At 44.1% G+C, this 24871-nt stretch overlaps 1 protein-coding gene across 2 annotated transcripts in view; it reads right to left on the minus strand.

Moving 5' to 3' along the window:
- PGM1 (phosphoglucomutase 1) overlaps positions 1–24871 on the minus strand; it is a 277935-nt gene that overhangs the window by 13751 nt on the left and 239313 nt on the right. For both annotated transcript variants that reach the window (XM_085602392.1, XM_085602391.1), the window contains exon 9: positions 4038–4221. In XM_085602392.1, the coding sequence (XP_085458518.1) occupies positions 4038–4221 (184 nt within the window). The remainder of the gene's footprint in view (positions 1–4037; positions 4222–24871) is intronic.

Below are 24871 nucleotides of genomic sequence, written 5' to 3' on the forward strand. Positions count from 1 at the left end.
TTCCCGGTAAAAAAAATAGATTAGAGGCACCAGTTTAGCAACTGGAATCACCAATGCCTTTGTAAATCCAATCAACCTTGTGAAGGTTGATAAGTAACCGGTTTCACAGATTTTTCTAACTGAGTTCTGCTGCGAGAGATGGTGGTTTACAGAAAACGTCTGCTAGAGTGTTTTGCTGTTTTAAGACAGTTAGACAAATAGAAGCCTGGGTCAGCAAGGATTAGGAGAGCTACCCTCAACTTGTCTCTAATTTCATGCTGTCCGTTTCTAAGAAGTCATTTTTCAGGACACAGCATGATAGCTTTGCGTTTGCGGCAACTCATCTGTTCAATAGTAAAAGCATTTTAGGTTTCTCTGCAAATTATATTTCAGTATTCACAAAAGGTCAATTTTAAAGAATAGCCAGCTTAGGGCCTGTCGACCAGTCTTTGTTTATCTTTTGACAATATCAGTCCTACTTATTGATATGCAGGTCATGCGATGTTCAGACATTACAGATAATATATAATTGATCGAATATTGAGAATTGAGTTAAGGAAGGTTTGGTCGGGAATGGGAGAAAATTTAAGGATTGAAACTGAAGGGTGCACGTTTTACGATCTGTAATGCCATTATTAAATATATATACCATATCTTTTTTTTATAGTTGGCGGAATGGCTTTTTACAGTGGTCGATTTAAAAAAAAAAAAATGTTTTAAGGTTAAACCTGAATGCCAAAGTTCTCAACAACACTATTGCACCTGCATCCTTTTGAATTAACTTTCTTGCATATTTAAATATGTTTGTATTTTACATGTATTGTCTTTTGGAAGGCAGATTTTATACATTAGGTTTCATATACTGACTTTTAAGATCTTGCAGTTTTATGGTTTAGAAAACGAGTTTATAATTTATTATCTTCCTGTGGTGCTGCTGGTGGGAGGCTTTGTGAGGTCAATGTAGTGTGACAACTTTGTGTGAATTTGACCCCCTCCCCCCCTCTTCTACCTCACCTCAAAGCACCCCTAAAGCAGGTGAGGCTCTTCATCGCACCCACACTGGCATACAAAAGTACTGCGAGGTCCAGAACGCCAACTATTGGTTTCATCACGAATGGTTCTGCTGCCAAGGTCGCTGCCATTTGTTCTACTGGTGGTGGCATTACCCAGGATGCCCCTGATGGTCCTGCTGCTGGTTTCACCAAAACGTCTCCTTATCAGCAGGTTGTTCAAACTCTATGGCTGATCGGAAGACAAGATGCTCTTCTGATGCGCTTCGTTGGTGGCTGGTAAAGCGGATTCTCATCTCCAGCAATGATGCTCATTGACTGCTCCTGGTCAGATGTTGATGAAAAGGCAGATCCCATACACAGCTGCTTCACTGGTTTTGGGGTGGTGATGGCAGGTCCAGGTGGGCAAAAAGTGAACCGGATGACAGGACAGCACCTGCTGATGGTAGCTGCTGCTGTAGCAGGACCCAGATTTCACTTTTTAAAAACAGCTCCTACCTCCTTGCTCCCAACTTCCTGCTGCACAGTCACTGGCTGCAGAGGCTACAGCATCTGATGTACAATAACTGCCCCTGCAGGCTCCCAGATTAGGGTTGGATATATAGTGGAGGTCGTTGGCCCCTGCAGCGCTCATGCCCTACCCTCCATACCTGGTTGGCAATAGGTCTTCAAACTTTGAACAGCGGTTTTCAGAAATACATTAATTGGCAGGGAATAAACAAATGACAACAATTGGGACTCCGCATGAGGGGAAGGAAATAGCGTGGGCTTAGGTTTGTGTGATGTAATGCCGTCGTAGGAGAAACAAACCACACCAGCATTGAATCCTGCAGGATTGGTGACCTCATGCAAGTAGCACGGGATCTACCTGTGGGGCCTGGATAATGTAAAAGGCATGTTACCTTGCTGCCTCACCAGGACCCTTCCTCACACAAGGAACAAAAGAAAATACACCTATACTCGGAAGGACAAACTCATAAGGAGGCTCTGCAATTCGAAAAGAGAAAAAAAAAAATACGCTGCCCACCCCCTCCTCCTACCCCTTCCCCCACATGCCCTACCTCCTCTCCGGTTTTCTGCTCACCACCATTCCAGAGGTAAAACTTCCCCGATGTTATTTGAAATATTGACTGATGGCTATAAGCAGGTTGTGAGAGTAAAGTGAATTTGAAGTTTTCATCCACAAAAAAAAAAATCCTATTTGACATTGCATCACTTTCACACGTCCCCGGGCATCTTACCTTCCCCTCCAGCATGAAGGGTGTCCTCTCCAATCTCAGCAGAGGTCTGTGCGGACCATGGCTCTCAGGGCCATTGTCAGCATATAGAGAAACTCCCATACCGGGATCTAAAAAACGTGGTCAGGCAGGGTAAGCAGTGGATGGAGGGACCACTGCACCCTCTGCCAAAGCCCCAGGGAGGCAAAGACTCACGGTGACCCCAGCACTGGCGTCCAATCCGGTGTTGCTTTGAAGGAACGAACAACTGGGTTATGTATCCGTACAATGTGTAGATTACCCCATAGAAGTCACACATTAAACAAATAGATATTTTTTGTCTAGCACGGGCATCTCCAACCAGTAGCTCAGGAGCTACTGGTAGCTCCCCAACTAACAGTAAATAGCTCCCCTCTGGGCAGCCCAGCCTATTAAAATATAATCTTTTGCTTGGTTCAAATACATTGAAAATGTGTGTATTTTCAAAACTCTTAAGCTGAAAATTGTACAAAATATTAGAATTTCTGGAAAAATATTCAAAGCTGATATTTCAATGATAAAGTATACTACATTAGACAGACTTATTTAGAAAATGATTACGCTGGCGATAAGGGCATTGCAGCTATGGTTATGTGTTACCCATGATGAGGCTTTTTTCTTTTTTACATTACTACAGATGCGCTGATGTCCTTGGTACTGGTAATCTTGTACAATGCGTCCACTGTTATCTTGTCTGATTTGGTCACTATTTCAACCACAATAATATTTGCTAGTAGCACAGGTGAACTTTAATTGAACTTAAGTAGCTCTTATTACAGAAGAGGTTGGCGACCCTTGGTCTAGCAGAATGCATGGTGTTTTCCAGATTCCTTCAGAATATTATGACTTGCTGTCCACTCCAATAAACACACATGCTCTTTTCCTCTTCATGTTGACCAAAGATATTTTTAGACTGACCCAAATGTTGCTTTACTCAGTGTAGTCCTAAAAAATATTATGGGCCTTAGGTCAAACATATTTGTAGGCCCCATTCAGATCCAGCGTGGGGATTGCCCTAAGCGGGCTGAAAAGACGCTCCCCTCAGGCCAGGGAATCTGTGGGGGTTCTCCAGCCTGGCTGTTTAATGCAGAAACCTAAGTGCACGTGTGTTTTGGTCAGCCGGACCACTTAGGGAGTGCACATAGCACTTCTCCTCCCATGCCCTGCCCCTCCCTGCACAAGCTGGCTCAGAGCCGGCAAATGAAAAATAAAACTATGTTAGAACAGTTTTATTTTCTAAGTCAGGCAGTGGGGTGACGCTCCTCCACCATTGCGGAGTAGCTGCCGCTGCAGTCAAGAAATAAAAGCCTGTGTCAAGCACTGTCAAGCACTGTCAAATACTGGCACAAGTTAAGCATTGTGTTAACCACTATTGTGCTACATTCATCCCCAAAACAAGTCTAAACAAAATATCGATTTTCAGGGACATTCTAAGCAGTTTCTTACTTTTATTAGCATCAACCCGGGCATGGGCCAATGTTTGGAAAAGGAGGCCTGTAACAAGATGAAAATGGCCAAGAGAGGGCATTGTTAGTATAGTTCTGCTACAATATGAAGGTGAATTCAAAGTGATTAATTGTGATTTTGGAATATACTGCCATTTCCTTCAGCATGGGTTTTCTTTAATTGGCTGAATGAAGAAAGTACCACAAAGGTTCTTTGCATTATCACGTGAAAACACACTGATGCTTTTAGAATGCATTTTCTTGGATTGACAAAACTATACACTGGTATCCAAAAATGATAAAAGTGAACCCTCAAAAAGGTAAAAATCCCGACATGTAGTTCTAACCTGGTTTCTTGAAATGCTTCCATCCACAGGGTCACTGTATTCAAAATTGTCTGCTTTTTCAACAGTGTAAACTTTATCACCAACTGCGAGCTTCTGGCCTACAAAGGAACGATCGAACATTATGGTCTCGAGATCCTTCATCATTTGATTGGCTCCATCAGCATCCACTTCTTCATAGTCGTACCTACAATGAACAAAATGACAGTGGAATAACATCCTTAGGCAAGCTTGAACATCTTTTGCTTGGAAACTTAAATGAGCATACATACACCTGACCCACAAAGGCCTTTCTTATCAACCCCATAGCTGCTGAGGATTTTCGACAAGTGCACCACCCCTTTTTTGATGCTTGGAGTACTTCTTGCTTAGGCCTTCATAATTTATTTTCCACAAAAGGTTATCCAGACCAAGTCTGCATCCTTTTTTTAAAACATCCTGGGGCAGATTTACAAGCCCCGTGCGTCATTTTTGCGCCGCTGTTGCGTCACTTTTTGTGACGCAGCAGCAGAGTAAAAATGCGGCCTATTTACAACATGACGCATCTAGGGAGATGCCCTGCGTCACATTATACCTGCATCAGGTATAATGTATGCAGGGTGGGCGTTCCAACGCAAAAAAGCCTTGCAGAACTGACGCAGTAAAATCTACAAGATTTCACTGCGCCATTTCTAGGATGCTACTGCGCCAAATTCTTACGCCTGCTTGAAGCAGGCGTAAGGAGTGACGCAGCACAATAATGAAGGCCTCCCCCTGCATTGCTGGAGTTGCGTCGTGCTTGCGACACCACTCCAGCAATGTGTGACTTTTGCGTCAACAGATGCGTCAGAAATTCTGACGCATCTGTCAATCCTTGCGCCATGGTGTGCCATATTGTAAATACGGCGCATCCATAGTGTTGCAAGGGTTTCTAATGATGGCGCAGGGAAAGTGACGCATCCTTATAGATGCGTCACTTTCTTGTAAATCTGCCCCCCTTTGAATACTAAGGGTACTCAGGGTTTGTGGATTCTTTTAGAGGAAAACTTAAGACCTAGCCAAAATAGTTCATTCTGGAGGAGCTTCAGAAACAGGGGCAAAAAGTGCAGTGCAAGAAAGCATGTTTTTTTTTTTCTTCTAAGATTGACATCATAAGATTTGTTGTTCTACGATAAACATCTTGACAGCTTTCAGGACAAACAAATGCAGGTTTTGCATTTTACTAAGAGGTAGTTCATTTTTCAAAATTTTAGTTTTCAACCTCAAAGCAGTTTGTTGTGGAAACTGGTTTGAAGTCAATTGGTGAGCCTAGAAGGCTATACATTTCGCAAAAGTAGACAACATTCGGAATTCAGCAAAGCCGTTTGTCTAAAGAACCAATTGTTGAAATAAAAAGTAAAATGAAAATATGTAGGAAAAGACAGCAATTGGTGAGCTGTAATTTTCACCAGGATAGCCAATTTACAAATGCAATATACAGTTCCATCAGTCAGACTCTTGTGCTCACAGGGATGTATTGGGCTAGTAGATTTTCCCAAAAACACATGATGCCCAAAGCCAAAAACTGAGCTGTAGCTTATGATGAATTTTCATTGAGCAAAGAATATGCAGCAATTAATATGGTAAAATATAATGAATGAAAATAGGTATGAAGGAAACAGATTTATTTTTTAAATGTGCACACGATACTGAGTTTAGAAACAGTGTATTTGTACACCTCAGAGTTTACATTTTGCAGTGCCTTGTGGGTAAGAAAATGTCAAGAAATTAATTAATGCACAGTATCCACCCTGGGCTCTCCCAGGTATCTAGTTTTGAGAAATTTCTGGGTTTGGTATTTTCTCTATGTAAAGGCCATGAATGCACCCAAATAATGCAACCATGAAGCATCACAAATAAGAGGAAGTTTGAATTTACCTCCTAGTGCGACGGTCCATATGTCAAAATCACACCAAAAATATCCTGATTCCCTGATGTATAGTGTGGTTTTTGTCTCCGCACCCCCCCAAACCTCATTCCTTCCTCAAGAGCAAAGTTGTGGTAAAACTCATAATCAACACCCAGTGGGGGCAGATGGACTGAAGGGCTCATTCTGAGGTGGGGGCATAGCCTGATGCCTAGGAGGGCTGTCCCCACCTCTTTATTTTTGGACCATTTTTCTCTGGTAGTCTAGTGGGCTTTAAACCCAACAGAGTGGCATATTGGGGGTAAATACCCCATGTCCAGCCCTCAAGGGGTGCTGAAAGATAGTCATGCCCAAGGAGGGGAGCACAGGCCTATTTGTGGGGTGGGGGGGCACTCACCCATCCAAAATAAAAAATAATAATCTGGTGTCTAATGGGCTTTCTGCCTTCCCGGGGGCAGACTGGGGTAAACAAAACACCTGAGAAGTGGGGTTGGGTGGGGGGGGGAGGGGGGGAGGCGTGCGAGGTTGGGACAGAAAGACTGTACTGCCTGGTGGTGGAGGGAGCATGCAAAGACTTTGCCCGTAGCAGATTGGGGGCAAACTGCCTCTATCAGCCCGCAAGTAGGGGCAGAACAATTGTTGTGCCTGTGGAAAGGGGAGCACATGCCCATACCCAGGGAACCCCCCCCCCCAAAAAAAAAACAGTACACATGGTGCTCTGAGGTGCCTAGTGGGCTTTCTGCACCAATAGGGGGCAGACATGAGGTGAACACCCTTATCCCCTCACCAAAGGGCAGCAGAAACACTGATCTTTTCAGAGCAGGGGGAGCACATTCCCATGGAGCCTGCTTCCCCCACAATGGTATGTCCCTGGTATCTAGTGGAGTAGATCTCTGCTTGAGGATTGCATGCTCAATTCACCATTAGCACTGTCTGCTTTCACATTTGTTTCTCTATGACATCAGCGCACTGTGTGAGCTGGATTTACAGCAAAATAAAAGACTTTGAAGTTTATAAAGAAAAGGTTTCCCAACTTTAGAACAGAAACATTTTCTTTTCAGGTATCGAGGGCGAACCATTGACATCCTCTGGCCTATGGGAGCTGGTGCAGAGGAAATCAAAGTGTTGTCCTTCATAATCAAGCGGTTAACAAAAGTAATTCTGAAGCATCAGTGAGGCGTGGTTTGGGGTATCTAAAGTTTATGTATGCAATTCTTTTTTTTTTTTAAACGCATGATTAATGGCCTTTGAATATTTCTGTTCAGTTTCCTGAATTCTTTTTTACTTTAACATTACATTTTTAGATCTGGCTTGACAGTGTATTTGTCACTCGACCAGGTATGATCAAAAAGAAGCTTCCAGAGAACTTTTGAGAGAAGGCTTAAGCTCCACCCACATGTATGTTGCGCTGAGTACAGGATTTGATTGCGTGCTTCCTCTGAAAAGAGTCCCATTATTGCACTTTTTGGCTTGTGGTACAGTTTATGCTCAATACAGAAGCAAAACAAAAATAATGGCTATAGCCCTGAACTGTTTATAATGAAAGGTTACGATTAAGACAGTAGATATGACATTTAATATGAAAAGCAAGTGTTAACATCAATTTTTTTAAAGGTGGAATGTTGTCACTCTGTATTAAGGCTTGCAGAAAGGTATTTTGTTACAACTAAGCTCACAGATTACCATAGCAGGCAAGGATTTCGGTGCTATGGGGATAGAAGATGTGCCCTATGATAATCCTTACTAGGCCTTTTTTAGAAGGGATTTTGTATTATTTTGACAACTGTAATCTAATATACAATTGTAATTTTATTACTGTATACCTGATGGTTTCGTATATAAAAGCTTATGCCTAACATAGTAAGTATTTATTGGTTATTGTGACAAGCCAGTGATATATGGTATAGGCATGTTTAATATGAAATATTACAAAAAAAGGCAGTAGGCCTGGCTATTTATTGTGAAAAGCATTTGTATCAGCCATTAGGCCTCCAACAGCAGACTATAATCAGGATATAGGCTGATACTTTGTATGGTTGGTGTAGAAGGCACAAGTTTTAGTGTTACCCACTCTGAGAAACCCTGGGTGTACAATTTTTCACTGTGATCATTCTCTTTAGGCCATACTAAGAAGGGATGTACGTTCTTTTGACAAATGCATGATGGTTGTCAGAGTATGTGCTCTTCAGAGCGTCTGTGTGGGTTATAGTATCAAGCCAATGATAAAGGTTGAAGGCCTTATTGGTTCATAAGAAAAGTGATTACAGACTCCTTATGTCTGATCTGTGTATAATGAAAAGTAATGACAAAGCAGGTAGGCCTGACGTATTGTGAAAAGCAGGAGTTAAAGACAATAGGCTTTTAAGGGGGAATTTTTATTACTGTGCTAAAGCACGTAGGCAGGTATTTTGTTAAACAGAATCTTACAGATTACTGTAGAAGGGAAGGTTTTTGCAGACCCACATGATCAAACTATGGGGATAGAAGATTCACACTATGGTAATCCTTATTAGTCTCTATTAGGAAGGATTTTATATTGTTTTGATAACTAATTTTGAACACATTTGTAATTTTATCATGGTATACCGAATAGTTGCTTTGTGGGAAAGTTTATGCCCAGCACAGCAGGTGTGACAAGCCAATGCTAAAGGTTATAGACCTTATTTAGTTTACTAATAAGAGTTAAGATGAAGGCAGCAGGCCTGACTTCTTGTTTGTGAAAATCTTATGTTACACACTGTGAGAATATCTAGACCTTCTTAGGAGGGATAGTATTTTTTTTTGCCAACTGTAATTTTTTAAACATGTGTAATGTTATGACCATTTACTATGTAATGGTGGAGGAGCGTGGTCCCACTGGCTCAGAGCCAGCAGGAGAAAAATAAAACTATATTCTATCATCGTTTTATTTTTCACCTGATGGATAAGCCACTGTGTGTGTGAGGAGGTAAGGGGCGGGGTGAGGGAGGGAGGAGGAGGACTGATTTGGGCACTTCTAAGTGCGCATGTGTGTTTGTCTGGCCGTCTTGGGCCTCCCAAACACACACATGTGCACTTCGGTTTCTCCAACCGGGCTGCATTGAACAGCCGGGTTGGAGAAACAGCACAGACCCCCTGTCCTGAGTGGAGTGTCAAACCACCCCCCTCAGGCCAATCCCTGCGCTGCTGTCATAGCATGACAGCAGCACAGGGAGTTTCTGCTGCTGTCACAGTGTCTGCTGGGACCAGGAAGCAGCAAAACACTGAGGCACAAGGAGCTATGCGGCGGGATGGGGTAGAGTGGGATGGGGTGTGGTAAATTGGGATTTGGTAAATGGTAATAGAGTAGATTAGGATGGAGTAAACTGGATTGAAGTGGGGTGGATTTGGGTGGAGTGGTTTAGAAGAGATTGGGGCAAAGTGGAGTGGGGTAGATTGGGGCAAAGTGGAGTGTGGTAGAATGGGGTATATTGTGGGAGGTTGGAGTAGATGGAATGGGGTAGAGTGGGGTGCGGTACGGTGGGGTGGTGTAGAGTAGATTAGAGCAGGGTAGATTGTAGTGAGGGAAACTGGGATCGGATAAATTGGAGTAGAGTGGGTTTGGGTGGAGTGGGTTAGATTAGATTGGAGTGGAGTGGGGTAGACTTGAGTGAAGTGGAGTGGGGAAGATTGTGGTAATGTGGGGTAGAGTAGAATGGGTTAGAGTGGTGTGGTAGGTTGGAGTGGAGTAGATTGGAGTAAGGCTTTGTTGATGAATGGGGTAGAGTGGGGTAGGGTAGATTTGGATAGTGGAGTGGAGTAGGGTAGATTAGGGTGGGGTAAATTGAAGTGGGGTAGATTGGAAAGTGATGCAGATTGGAGCAGATTAGAGCAGAGAGGGTTAGATTCAAGCAGAGTGTGGTAGATTGGGTATAGTGGAGTAGGCAGAGTGGAGTGGGGTTGAATGGGTTAGATTGAGAGGAGGTGGAGTTGATTGGAGTGGAGTAGACTGTAGTAGGGTATATTGGAGTGGAGAGGGGTAGGTTAGGCTATAGTGGAGTGGACTGGGGTAGGGTGGTCTGGGTAGAGAGGAACAGAGTACAATGTGGTAAATTGGGGTATATTGACGTGGAATGGGGTAGGGTAGGATAGGGTAGACTGTAGTTGGGTGGGGTAGATTGGAATGAAGTGGTTTGGGGTAGATTGGGTTAGGTTAGACTGGAATGGGGGATATTGGAGCAGGATGGAGTAGAGTGGGGGAGATAGGAGCGGGATGGAGTAGAGTGGGGGGAGACTGGAGTGGGATGGAGTAGAGTGGGGGGAGACTGGAGCGGGATGGAGTAGAGTGGGGTAGATTCAAGCGGGATGGGGCAGAGTAGGATGGAGAAGAGTGTGATGGATTAAGAGTGGGATGGATTAAGGGTGGGATGGATTACAGTAGGGTAGATTGAAGTGGGGTAAATGGTGTGGAGTGAAGGGGCATGGAGGGGGGGGATCAAGAGGTATGGGATCGGGTGGCCTAGAGATGAGTTGTATGCCGTGGAGTGTTGTAGAATGAAATGGCATGTCAGAGTGGAGTAGCGTTGTAGAGTGTAGTGGTTTGAAGTGGAGTGGCGTAGTTTACTGCACACAAATCATAATGTATGGAAAGGTCATCACCCAGTGTATGGATATGTTTTGATCGTATTCAAATATGTTTCCACCACACTTCAAAAGAAAAGTGCTTAATTTGTACTTTACTAATTCTGATATATTCTGAAACATCAGCACAGTTCATTTTTGTGTTGTGCTAGATGAAATAACATGCTACACGCTCTCCTCTCAAATGGGTACTCAGCAGAAGTGTCACAAATTCTGCCACTTTGAAGTCAGAGAAAGAAAAGTAAACACCAAGCTCCCGAAGAAGACAGAACCTGACTTTTGACCGCTCTTTAAAATGCACAGCGAATGTGACAAGATGAGAACAAGATTTGAAGCCCTGATTACAGAAGGAGTACACAGAAGGATACAGTAAACATGAGATGAACTCATGCTGGACAGCCTAAAATAAAAGGCAGCAAATGGAAAGCAAGCAACAGTGAGTTACAAACTACAAAGCCAATATTAAGCAGTGGATGAAATGAATTCCCAGCAAAGTTTTCAGAAGCCCCACAAAAAGTCATAAGCAAACCAGACACATGCACTATGTGGAAAGGAATCGATCTAAAAATCATCAAAACCAACATATCTATTCTTTACTACAGGTAGCGTTAGGTATAAGTGGGTGAATGTGTGTTGCCCTCAGCTGTCCTGGAAATTAAATTCTATAATGAAGCAAAACCCTTGAGCTACAACAATATGGAAGATAGGAGCAGGATCTCTTTGCGGAACAGACTGCATCAACAGAGTTAAACTATACTCTTAAAGAGAAGTGTTACATAAGGAGGCACTTTTGTGCCTGTATTTTTTCTAGTCAGTTTCTGCATTTTCCTCCCGTGTTAGCAGCTTTTGTCTGACTTTTGTGCTTGTTTTGTCTAGCATTTGTGCTTGTTTGAACTGCATTTTCCTCCCGTGTTAGCAGCTTTTGTCTGACTTTTGTGCCTGTATTTTTTCTAGTCAGTTTCAGCCCTTTGCGTTCTCCTGCCTGTCGGCCCGCCTACCTCGCCGCCCTCCGCCTTCCCTCCCCGCTCCCCGCTTCCCGCCACCACCGCTGACCACGCCCCTTTTTCCTTTCTGCTCCCTCCCCGCTCCCGCCTCCCAGCTGCCCCGCCCACCCGCGCACTTGGCCTTATATGGCGACCGTGCGACGCAGGTGAGTGTGACCCACTTGTGGGACACCCCCGCGCCGCACGGCCACCAGCTGCTGTGTGTGCCCCCTCGCCTTGCCCTCTGCCTCGCTGCCTGCCTCGCTGCCGGCTGACGCCGCTGGCGTCTGTTTTTGCTTGTTTTGTCTAGCATTTGTGCTTGTTTGAACTGCATTTTCCTCCCGTGTTAGCAGCTTTTGTCTGACTTTTGTGCCTGTATTTTTTCTAGTCAGTTTCTGCATTTTCCTCCCGTGTTAGCAGCTTTTGTCTGACTTTTGTGCTTGTTTTGTCTAGCATTTGTGCTTGTTTGAACTGCATTTTCCTCCCGTGTTAGCAGCTTTTGTCTGACTTTTGTGCCTGTATTTTTTCTAGTCAGTTTCAGCCCTTTGCGTTCTCCTGCCTGTCTGCCCGCCTACCTCGCCGCCCTCCGCCTTCCCTCCCCGCTCCCCGCTTCCCGCCACCACCGCTGACCACGCCCCTTTTTCCTTTCTGTTCCCTCCCCGCTCCCGCCTCCCAGCTGCCCCGCCCACCCGCGCACTTCGCCTTATATGGCGACCGTGCGAACGCGCAGCGGTCACGCGCAGCGGGCGCGCCGATTGTGCGCCGAAGGCGCGCCAAAGGTAAGCCCGTCTGCGCCCGTCCGCGACCGGACCGCGCCCAGCGCCAGGACCCCTGGCCAACGAAGATCCAGACCGACCCGCCTGACGTACTCCGCCGCCACCCTCACCGCACTCAACACCGGCCGACTCCCAGAATGCCATCAAGCCACTCCACGACGTACCCACAGACCTTTCAGCTGCCACGCCTGCAAGTTCACCTGCATCCGGACCAGCCTCGCACCAGCACCCACCAAGTCGAATACCAGCAGCACCCACCTCAAGTGCATCCTGCTCAACACCCGCTCCGTCCACAGACACGCCATCGAACTCTGGAACCTTCTAGACGCCACAGCCCCTGACGTCGCCTTCCTCACGGAGACCTGGATGAACGCCTCTTCAGCTCCCGATATCGCCATCGCTATCCCAGAGGGCTACAAGGTCGTCCGGAGGGACCGAAACGCCAACCAGATGGGAGGAGGCATCGCCATCATCCACAGGAACACCATCCGTCTCACGACCAGCACCGACAACACCCTGACCAGCGCCGAACACCTGCATTTCCAGATCCACACCAACCCGAACACCACCCTCAGAGGCACCCTGATCTACCGACCCCCTGGACCACGCACACAATTCAGCGAGGACATCGCCGACTTCGTCAGCCCGCATGCCCTCCCCTCCGCCGACTACATCCTCCTGGGAGACCTCAACTTCCATCTGGAGAACAACAACGACCGCAACACCAGCACCCTGCTTGACAACCTCGCCAACCTGGGACTCAAGCAACTGGTGTCCACCCCCACCCACCTCGCCGGACCCACACTCGACGCAGTCTTCTCATCCAGCACAGACATAGACTTCAGCCACGCCACAGAGCTTCAATGGACGGACCACAGCTGCGTCCACTTCACCTTCAAGAGAACGACGACCCACCAACACCAGCAACAGGCAGCCCGCAGAAGCTGGAACAAGATCACAGCAGACCAGCTCGCCACCTCCCTGAACCAGCACCCTCCTGCCAGCTCAGCGAACCCCAGCCAAGCCGCCGACAACCTCACGAAGTGGATCAGCAACTGCGCGGACGAACTCGCCCCACTGAGGACCCCGCCTAGCAGACCCGGCAGCAAGAAGGCCCCATGGTTCACCGACGAACTCAAGAGCTCCAAGAAGAACTGCCGAGCCCTCGAGAAAGTCTGGAGAAGGGAACCGACACCAGACAACAGGACCTCCTTCAAACTTGCCACCCGGAAACACCACCAGCTGATCCGCGCCGCCAAGAAAACAGCATTCAAAGACCGGTTGGACAACAACGCACACAACTGCAAGGAACTCTTCAACATCGTGAAAGAGCTTTCCAACCCCAGCGCAGGAAACAACGACATCACCCCATCGCAAGTCCTCTGCAACTCCCTCGCTTCATACTTCCACAACAAGATCGCGGACATACATAACAGCTTCAACAACCAACCAACGCACACCATGACCGAACAACCACCCCCCACCACCACCCTCCACGCCTGGACCCCGATCAGCACCGAAGACACCATCCGCACGATGAACTCCATCCACTCCGGATCACCGACCGACCCCTGCCCTCACCACGTCTTCAACAAGGCCGACGCTGTCATCGCACCCCACCTGCGAGACATCATCAACACTTCCTTCGACACCACCATCTTCCCTGAGAGCTGGAAGCACGCCGAACTCAGCGCCCTACTAAAGAAACCTACAGCGGACCACACCGACCTCAAGAATTACCGCCCCATCTCGCTCCTCCCGTTTCCAGCCAAAGTCATCGAGAAGACCGTCAACAAGCAGATGGCCGCCTTCCTCGAGACAAACGGATCCCTCGACCCCTCACAGTCCGGCTTCCGAGCCAATCACAGCACCGAGACCGCCCTCATCGCCGCCACCGATGACATCCGAGCCCTGATGGACAATGGAGAAACAGCGGCCCTCATCCTCCTAGACCTCTCTGCGGCATTCGACACGGTCTGCCACCGCACCCTAGTACGGCGCCTCAGCAACATCGGAATCCAGGACAAGGCGCTGGACTGGATCATCTCCTTCCTCGACGGAAGAACACAGAGAGTCCGCCTACCACCGTACAAGTCAGAGGCCTCCGAAGTCACCTGCGGCGTCCCTCAAGGATCATCTCTGAGCCCCACCCTCTTCAACGTCTACATGAGCCCCCTCGCGGCCATCGTACGCAAACACAACCTCAGCATAATCTCCTACGCCGACGACACCCAACTGATCCTCTCCCTGACCAACGACCCCGCCGCCGCCAGATCCAACCTGCACGAAGGGATGAAAGAGGTAGCCGAGTGGATGACGACCAGCCGCCTGAAACTGAACTCGGACAAGACGGAGGTCCTCATCCTGGGCTCCTCACCCTCCGCCTGGGACGACTCCTGGTGGCCTCCCGCCCTGGGCACCGCACCCAAACCGACAGACCATGCACGCAACCTGGGCTTCCTCCTGGACTCCTCCCTCTCCATGACCAGGCAAGTCAACAACGTCTCCTCGGCGTGCTTCAACATCCTACGCATGCTACGGAAGATCTTCTGGTGGATCCCCACCGAGACCAGGAAGACCGTCACCCAGGCCCTCGTCACCAGCCGACTGGACTACGGCAACGCCCTCTACGCCGGTACCACCGCCAAGCTCCAGAAGAGACTCCAGCGGATCCAGAACGCATCAGCCAGACTCATCCTCGACATCCCACGAACCAGCCACATCTCCGGACATCTGAGAGACCTTCACTGGCTCCCCGTCAACAAAAGAATCACCTTCCGCCTCCTCACCCACGCACACAAAGCCCTACACGACCAAGGCCCGAGCTACCTCAACAGCCGAGTCAACTTCCACGCTCCCAAACGCCACCTCCGATCAGCCAACCACGCCCTCGCCGCCGTCCCCCGCATCCGAAGAGCGACTACAGGAGGAAGGTCCTTCTCCTACCTGGCCGCCAAGACCTGGAACTCCCTCCCTACCGACCTGCGCCTGACCCAAGACCACCTCTCCTTCAGGAAGAAGCTGAAGACCTGGCTGTTCGAGCAGTAGCGGCACCCCCCCCTCCCCCCCCCCCCAGCGCCTTGAGACCCTACGGGTATGTAGCGCGCTTTACAAGTGTCACTGATTGATTGATTGATTGATTGATTGAGAAAATCAAGTTGGGTCAACATGGATTGTTGGTAACAGGAGTTTTCTTTAGAGACACACAGGAAACTATGTAATGACCAGCTTATAGTGCTCTCCTTTACTAGAGAGGGTCGTTGATCTACTCCACACAAAAATCAAGAACTTCTGAGAAAGCAACAATGGACATCAGAAGGAGAGCAAGGTGATTAACAAATAACGGACAGCGGGAAGAAGGTGGAGGAAAGCAACACGAGGGAGACAGTAACAGAAGGAGGAGGGAGGAGGAAGGGGTGAAGAAGAGACACTTCAGAGACATGCAGTCTAGAAGAGTGCAATGTAAAAAATAATTTAAAAAAATGATAGAGTACCTGTAGGAGCCTGCCGCCAGTGGAAGGATAGTGACAACAGAGGAACCTGTACTTGGTCTATGCTCCGGGGTGAGCACACACAAAGCCCCAGGAAGAAGCAGAGACAAGGAGGCGGTTTTGACCAATGAGAAGCAAAGAAACGAGACTGACTTCGGAGCCAACCAAGGGCAGGCTACAAGCCCATTTCAAGCTTCTTTTTTTGTTAATTTTCGTGACAGTACGTGCATGCTGTACAGGCGAAAACTAAAAAACAGTATGACGCAACTCATTGAGTGCGATGATCAGAAATTCTTTTAGCTAATTAATCTTGTCATTGACAAAATTATAATGTCAATCCATTCTGAGGAGTGTTTCACTATATTTGAAATTGCATTTTTTGTAGCTTTATTTTAGGGCAATTAACTTTATTTGACTCTATAGACATTTAGTCATTTCATACGCTTCAATTAGATTTATTTTTCTGAGCATAAAATTACCTTTGCCTCACTTTTTGTCAGACAGTAGACAGGACTATAATTTATCTCTATTTAAAGATTTCTCCGGGATTTTGGCAGCCATTATGCACACGGCGTTACGAGATTTAATTTCAAGAGAGTAATAAGGCTAAATGCTTGCAGAGTCAAACTGAACGTTATTTGTCCAAAGTAAGTGAATTTCAAATATCACTAAACGTGTCAGCAAGATTAGATCCAATAATAATAGCAGACACACACAATATTACTTCTTTTGAAATATCAAATAAAAAATTATAATGAATTGTACAAGGGCTTTCTTTTTATTAAATATCGAACCTCAGGACAAACGCAAAGGTTAGGTCTATGGGAATTCTGACTGGCTGCAGCCCTCGCCTTGGTCTACTGGGAAGTCGAAGTGAGAGGTTTCAGGCGTTTAACAGTTGCTTTTTCTTGGTCAACTTAAAGACAATGGATTTGTTTCAGGTTGTACAGATCTAAGACTCAAAGGGTCTGCAAGCTGAACTCCTGTGCATAAAATGACGGTCTAGGACCAGAGCTTCTGTGGTTCATCCCGGTCAATGGCCCCCTTTGAGAAGTTTAATAAAGCCAAAGGGTTTATCTGACCAAACAACCTAGCTTTTTCAAAGAGGGGGGTTTACACTAAGGCCACATTGCAAGTTTTGCATGCAGACTATGGTGTAGTAGTTACCACATCTGTTAAACCCTATTTCGCTGGGGTGAGTTATTTACTCGATGTGGTAAATATGTCCTATTCGGATTCAGCAACATAAAAGTGACCTGAGAGTATGATGCCCCAGCCATCAACATAGCATTTGAGGGATGATGTTTCCACCCTGAGCATTTTTCATCTGTGTATGCGATGCTGTACTGGAGAGTATGAATGGGTGTAGCCTGAGTCAGTGATATCAGTGTTTACTATGTGAATGAGGTGTAAATGTGGGGGTAGTATTTTTGGATAGCAAAAATGGTGTTAGTTTTCAGAGAGGAAAGATTTAAAGAATTTGTGTACAGATTATGAGGTTTTGTTTTGCACAGATTGTGATCATTACAAGAAAATGTACTATTGAAACTTGTTGACATATGGCCAAGAAATAACACTGTTTAAAAAAATATGATAATGTAAATTAAGATTGTTATGTGATTGCTTTTTTATATAAGTGAATAATGAAATAAATAAAAAAAGCTTTTTTATGAAACAGACTTCTGCGGAGAAATCATGAGTTAATGACCCGTTCCTATTAAATATACTAGCAAGTACTAAAGTGATTAAGGTCATGTGGGAGGTTTTTCATTAATTTTGCAAAATCAGTTTAGAGCACACTGAATTCAGCATGTTTTGCCTTTTTCTGTGTCTTTTCCTACCAGAAATATTTGGCAGGTTTGCCTGCTGGTATCTATCCGGAAAACTATGGGGCAATTATCAAACAACTCATAATTCCCATCCCTGTGCGCAAGGATTGTAATTTAGTCCTGGACTAGTAATGCAGGTTTTAGATGCAAAAAGGTCTCATTCGGTGGAATAGCTCTGTTGGTGTGATGCTTGCTGCAGTGTAGACTACAGATCACAGGTTCAAATCCTGGCTTGGATGACTACACCTTTAAAACTTAGGGTGCATAACGGGGAAAGGGGGCGGGAGTAATTAACAGTCGCCGACAATGCCAGTTACCTAAACAAGTTGAAAAAACATACTACTCAATTCTCCCGCGGCGCTCCCTCAGCCTCTTCTGAAGCACCCAGACGACACGCGGTTGTTTGGGCTCCTCCCTTGCTACCGCCTAGGGGGAAGCCATATCAGCCAAAATTAAATAAAGAAGTATCTTTAACAAACTTTTTTCTACTCTTTAACAGTTTGGACTTCTCCCCCAGCAGAATCAATATGGAGGAGCCTGGACAGCCCTGTGGTGTCATCTGGTTGCTTTGGGAAGGGTTGAGGGAGTGCTGTGGGAAAATGGAGCATTATTTTCAACCTTTTTAAGGTAACAGGCAGCTCCTGCTGCTGCAGTGCCCCCAGGGCCCGCAGGACACGAGAGGGACATTGGAACATGGCAGCGCAAAGTGTTCACTGTACAGATGGGTATCAGTAGCTTTAGTCCAAAAAGGGATCTTTCCAGTGGTTTGGCCAGCTACCAACTTTCCATCCAGGGTGCGAATACCCACCATAGGGTAGCATTCTTCCCTTTACAGAGGCACTCAGCCACTTGAAGAGTTCAGGAGAAAGGCAGCCTCTTTCCTGTGTGACAAAGCACCGGAGTCTCAAAACATTTTTTTTTTTATTCATTACCTTAACACAGGTTTTTCCATTTTCAAGCACTGTAGCGAACCAGTGTTAGCATTCAAGTAAAAAAATAAGTTATTTTAAAAACCATAAAAGTTAACAGAATAAACTAACACTTCTATATAATATCTATAAAAAGTCGTAACATTTAAATTCATATACTACAGAAGGACAAGATTTGATCAATAAACATGCATTCAAAACAGCTTACCCAACCAATTGTCTACGTATTGCAATAGCCCTCCTAAAAAATCTGGATACAGCAAAATGGACTTAATGAGCAGTTGTTGCAGAAAAAGCAGCGCTTGTCTGCACAGTCTAAAATGAAATTTCCACAATAGCGGCTTTAACGGGGGCATGGCCAGGCGAAGCAAGATGGCAGGTGGGAACTTTTGAGGCTCTGGAGCTTTGGGCCCTCAAATCCTGCAATATAGCGAAGCCCCCACGACAGCCTGGGGACATCCGCAGTGAAGAGGTGTACCTTGGACCATGGATACATTTAGACCAGGCCGGGGAGCTATATGCCACACCAGTGAGGGCCAAGCTGTGCCACCAAGATGGAGCAGGCAGGCTGCAGCAGCTGAGGGCCCGGTGGTGGTGCGCCTGGAGGGCCACGAACAATGCCACTACTACCTTCATTCTCCTCCCCCTCCGGCGGAGCAGAGTGGTGACTCCAGCAATTTTGCCAGGGTGAGAGGGAAGAGGAGCAGTGTGGGATTGGGGACGCTGGAGGCAGCTGAGAAGCGGGCCGCAATACTGCTCCCCCGAAGTACACAGGCCTTTGAGATAACTTGAGGGGAGCCCCTCCTCCTAGAAAGAGAAAAGAGGAGGAGCGTGAGTCTAGGGAGGCTTCCCATGATGCATCGTAAACCCAGAAGGAATTCGAGCCAGTGGAGGTGAAGGAACCTGGCACCAGGTGGGCCTCACCTGAATTCCCGCGTTGCCTACTGGTGCTGACGGACATCGCCACTCCCCATTGCATATACTCAGTAATGTAGAATACTAAGTGTACACTCCAGTAATGCAACACCTAACATGTCTGATATATGAAGTACATCTGAAAACCCAATAAATATACAATCTAGGAATTTCAAAATATTTACAAAACAAAGTAAAGTGCCATATGCATTGTTACGAAAGACCATCACACGGCCAATTGGCCGATTTAGCCGACCAATCATTTACTCGGGGAAAAGAGATAAACAGTGAATAATATTACATCTACGTGTTCGTACAAATCTACGCCGGGGGTTGTGCACACATTCCAGACAGAATGGATATCGCTATTTACAACCAACAAGTTATAATCTGCGACACTAGGCTTTCCACATTCCTTAATAAAACATTCCCCCATCTAACATGTTCAATGCTAGGTATTTAATTTTAACCTTAGAAACACCCAGCAGAGAGGATGGTTCATTAAAAAAATTGATCTTCCCAGTCCATCAAAAAAGGCCAATGGCCTATTTAAACCGTGGAATTCAAGGCATAATTCTGAGAATTAAACTGCCTCAGGTTATGACCAGATTCTATGTTGCAATAAAATAGGACGTATCCTAATGATCTTCTAAAAAGGAAAGTAACAACTCTTTATGACAGACAAAAGTAGATACTGTGCTGGACTGCAGGATGCTTTCTTAGACAAACCTTTCTCACAAGTTGTAATTTCTCTAATTTAGCGTAAACCCGTACACCAGCTCCATATTGTTCCAGAAAGGAACGTTTTGCTTTATAAATGGCACAACGCTAATTAAGAGGCCTACCCCAGTCTGGCAATGAATCTGAGCCCAGCAATAAATGTATTCATCAGAAGGGTTCTGGTTCTAACCAGCTGCTTCCGTGAGCCTCAAACAACAACCCATGGTAGAAGAACGTGGAAGAAATTAAAAGCTTACTATCTTCTACCCTAAATTGATAGGATTTATCAACCTTGAAACCACATTTCATAATGAAACTTTAGGTCAAGCTAACTCTTCGATCTAACTCGGCCATATATTAAACAAAACGATGAATCAGGTTTTGTAGGACTTTGTGTTATTAGAACATTGGAATGATGAGACGCGCGAAAGCGCGATCCAAGATGGCCGCCGCGTGAGAGTCTACGCGCGTTTTCGGCCCGTTTTTATCCTTAAAACGCCGATTTCTGTCAGAAAAGTGCCCTGGAGGAGGTCGCTGTGTTTCTGAAGATCTTACCTGCACTGTGGAACAATTTCAATCGTTTTCGCACGGCGGAAGTGGGTTTTTTCGCTGCCTGGTTCCTGCTCCCTGCACAGCATTCAGGTACAGCCAGGCTTTCAGTCAAGGGAGCGGAGCAAGCTTGTAGGAAAGGGCCTGGCTTGGGCCTAACCACTCCCCCAGCCCATTTTAGCTGCTGCACCAGTAATTTCTTGGTGTTTTCCACAGCTTTTATTTCCTCCTTCGCTATTTTGTGTCTGCAATTATATTTTTGACTCTTTTTTTACTTCAAAATGGAAAATAAGAGTTCTGTCAATAAAAGGAGGCAGCAAATTTCTCCTCCTCCTGCTAAATCAAAAGTAGTGGAGTTTTCTGAACCTTCGCTGTCTTTAATATTGGAGGAAATTCAGGCACTTCGAGTCAATACAGATTCCATTGCATCTGAAGTAATAAATGTGCGTAAAGATATGGCCAGCCTGTCAATGAAAATATCAGATAATTCCATCAAAATAAACGATAATAAGATTAAACTGGACTCATTTACTCCACTGGTGGCAAAAATTTCTCCTATGTGCTCAACACTATTGGATTTGGAGAATCGTAACAGATGATATAATTTACGCATATTTAATCTTCCTGAAAATGTTGAGGGGGATAACTGTAGACTATATTTGGAGAAATTATTACCTGGTCTTCTACAAATTAAATTCTCAGAAAAGTTTGAAATTGATAAAGCCCACAGGCCCCCTCACATAGGAACCCTCAGCACTCAAAACCGCGACAAATGATTTTTAAAGTTCTTTGACACCACCATTTGGTTCTAATCAGAAAAGCAGCTAGAGAAATCCCTTCATTGATGGTTAATGGGAATAAAATATTTATTCATCAAGACTATGCTAAAGAAACTGTTTCAACTCGCAAAGAATTCACTGCTCTTTGCCCGCAACTTCGCAGTTTAGGCTATAAATATGGTCTTTTTGATCCATCGACGATGCGCATTTGGAAGGATAATTTTTCGAAATCTTTTCAACGTCCAGAAGATTTGAAGCATTTTTTGGATCAGCAGTCTCTGCTTTCTATGGATACCAATGACTCTGCTACTTGATTTTTGCTGGTTATGTTTTTTCTTTCTGACACATTTCTGAAAATTCTCTTTATTGGGCTCCAGCGGTTTCGGTCATGCTTGTACAGCGTGTGTGCGTTTCACATTTCACATTTATGTCTTCTGTTTGTTGTTTTTTCCATGTTTTTTCATTTTTTCCTTTCCTTCTTCTTTCTATTGAGCTACCTGTTTCTCATTTTCTTGATCCTCTTTGCTCTTTCACTTCTTGTACTCTTTTCTCCTTTCTTCTGTTATGGCTAATATCCATGATATTAAAGTAATTTCATTAAATGTTAAAGGATTGCGCCATCCAGTTAAACGTACAAAAATTTTAGATTACCTAGGTAGTTGCAAAGCTGATGTTTGTTTTATACAAGAGACTCATATAGATGATAAAATTTTAGATTATATGCAAAAGAAATGGGTAGATGCTATTGTCTCTTCTCCTGCCAATGGTAAAAAAAATGGTGTAGCTATTCTCTTTGCAAAAAAGCTACACTGTCAAATTTTTAGTAAATCTTCTGATAAGGATGGTAGATATATACTCGTTAAAATTAAAGTTCATGACTCAGTTCTATTTTTACTAAATGTTTATGGTCCTACCGCAGATGATCCTATTTTTTGGTCTAATCTTACAACAGAGGTTCTAAACCGTGGTAATGTCCCTTTAATTGTCGGAGGTGATTTTAATGTTATCTTTGACCCTTTATTAGATAGAGCATCTCTTACTAAGTTTCGCCCTTCTAAGGTATATTTTGCTTTCAAATCATTTATTCAAGCCACTAAATTAGTTGACATTTGGAGGTTACATTTTCCTACAGAAAAATGTTACACACTCTTTTCAAACCCTCATAATTCCCATTCTAGAATTGATTGTTTATTGGTTTCCAGGCACCTAATTAGTTCAGTAACTGCTCCTAATATTGGTAACATTGATATTTCAGACCACGCGATGATTTCTTTGGTTCTGAACTTGGAGTCAACTTATACTAAACAATCTAGATGGCGAATGAACACTGGTATAATTCTGAATGAGTATAACAAGCCCAAACTTTTAGCTGCTATTCAAGAATATTTTATACTTAATCCTGAAGGGTCTACTTCTATGATAAATAGATGGGATGCTTTCAAAGCTTATATTAGGGGCGTAACAATATCTATTATGGCTCATGAAAATAAAACCTTTCATGCTACTGTGAAAAACTTACAAAAACAAACAAATTGCGAAATTTTAACGACTTTTTATTACATCCAACAATCCTCAATATAAATTTAAACTACAAAAATTGCGTTATGAATTTAATTCAATCCTTAGTAAAAGAGCAGGTATTCAAATTTCTAATGCTAAAGCCAGATTTAGTTTTAATGCCAATAGATCCGGTAAATTATTAGCTAATTATTTGCGCATAAAAAAGATAAAACTCAAATCAACTCAATTCTTGGTCCTCATGGTAATATTGCTCTCTCACAATGAAATTGTCAATGAATTTGTGAATTTCTATTCGGCATTATATAATAAACCAGATTTTCTGGAGGTTTCCTTAATGGACTCCTTTTTAAAATCTTGTAAATTACCCAAGATTTCACAATCTAATAAAATTAGACTTGATGCACCTATTACCAAAGATGAAATCCTATCAGCCATAAAATCGCTTAAAAAGAACAAATCTCCGGGTCCTGATGGGATCCCTGCGGAATTCTATAAAGAATTTCAGTCACACCTTTTACCATTTTTGCACCAACTTTTTACGTTTTTTGGATCCACTGGAACTACTTCTGGTTCTTTTACAGAAGCTTTAATTATAGCACTTCCAAAACCAGATAAAGATCCCACCAGAGTGTCTAATTATCGTCCTATATCTTTAATTAACCAAGACTGTAAATTATATGCTAAAATACTTGCTACTAGATTGGGCCCCATATTAGATTCTATTATACACCCTGACCAATCTGGTTTTATGAAGAATAGATACTCTGCTAATAATACAAGAACTTTGCTACATATTATTGAACAAAGTCCTACTTTATCGGTGCCATCTGGAATTCTAGCCTTAGATTCAGAAAAGGCATTCGATAAACTCCATTGGCAATTTTTATTCCATACATTGTCCTCATTTAATTTTGGAGATACCTTTATTCGCACGATTTCAGCTTTATATTTTGCCCCTACTGCTCGTCTATTTATTAATGGCCAAGTTTCAACTCAATTTTCACTTTTTAGAGGTACTAGACAAGGATGTCCTCTTTCTCCTCTCTTATTTTTAATTGGCATTGAACCTTTTCTTAACCTAATCAGAAATTGTGACCATATTAAAGGAATCATTATTAAGGATGTTACTGTTAAAACCCTTGCCTATGCGGGTGATGTGCTTTTATTTATTAGTGACCCTATATCTTCTTTTCCTCATTAGTGGATATTATAACAAAGTATTCTGCAGTTTCTGGATACACTTTAAATAGTAACAAAACTGAGTTATTTCCCTTAAATGTTTATTGCACTCCTGATATGCTTCCCATGCAGGAAATTATTTGGCAAAAGAATAAGTTAAAATATCTTGGAATTTTATTTTCCTCTTCTATACAATCGACAATCAATCTAAATTGTGATTTTATCCTAAACTATATTAAAGACAAAACGTCTAAATGGTCAGCATTACATCTTTCATGGTGGGGTAGGATGGATTCTCTTAAAATGACTATAGCTCCTAAAATATTCTATACCCTTGCCATGGTTCCTACTCAATTTCCATTAAAGTTTTATAAAGATGTTGATAAACTTTTGTCAACGTTTTTATGGAACAACAAACCTCCTCGTATTACTTATAAAAAAATTAAAAGTTCCTAAACGTAATGCTGGATTTGGTATCCCGGACTTTTTTCTTATCATAAAGCTTTTATTTTAAAACAAAGTTCACTATGGTTTAATTGCTCCTTTTTAAATAATTCTCCTACGTGGCTCCGTATTGAGAAATCAATTACGAATCCATTTCCATTACCCACGTTGGTGTCCATGCATAACAATGCTCCATTTATTCAAAAGTCAGTTATTATTAAAACCACTAAAATGTAAT

This window comes from Triturus cristatus, chromosome 4_2 (genome assembly GCF_964204655.1).
Source record: "Triturus cristatus chromosome 4_2, aTriCri1.1, whole genome shotgun sequence".
Classification (NCBI taxonomy): Eukaryota; Metazoa; Chordata; class Amphibia; order Caudata; family Salamandridae; genus Triturus; species Triturus cristatus.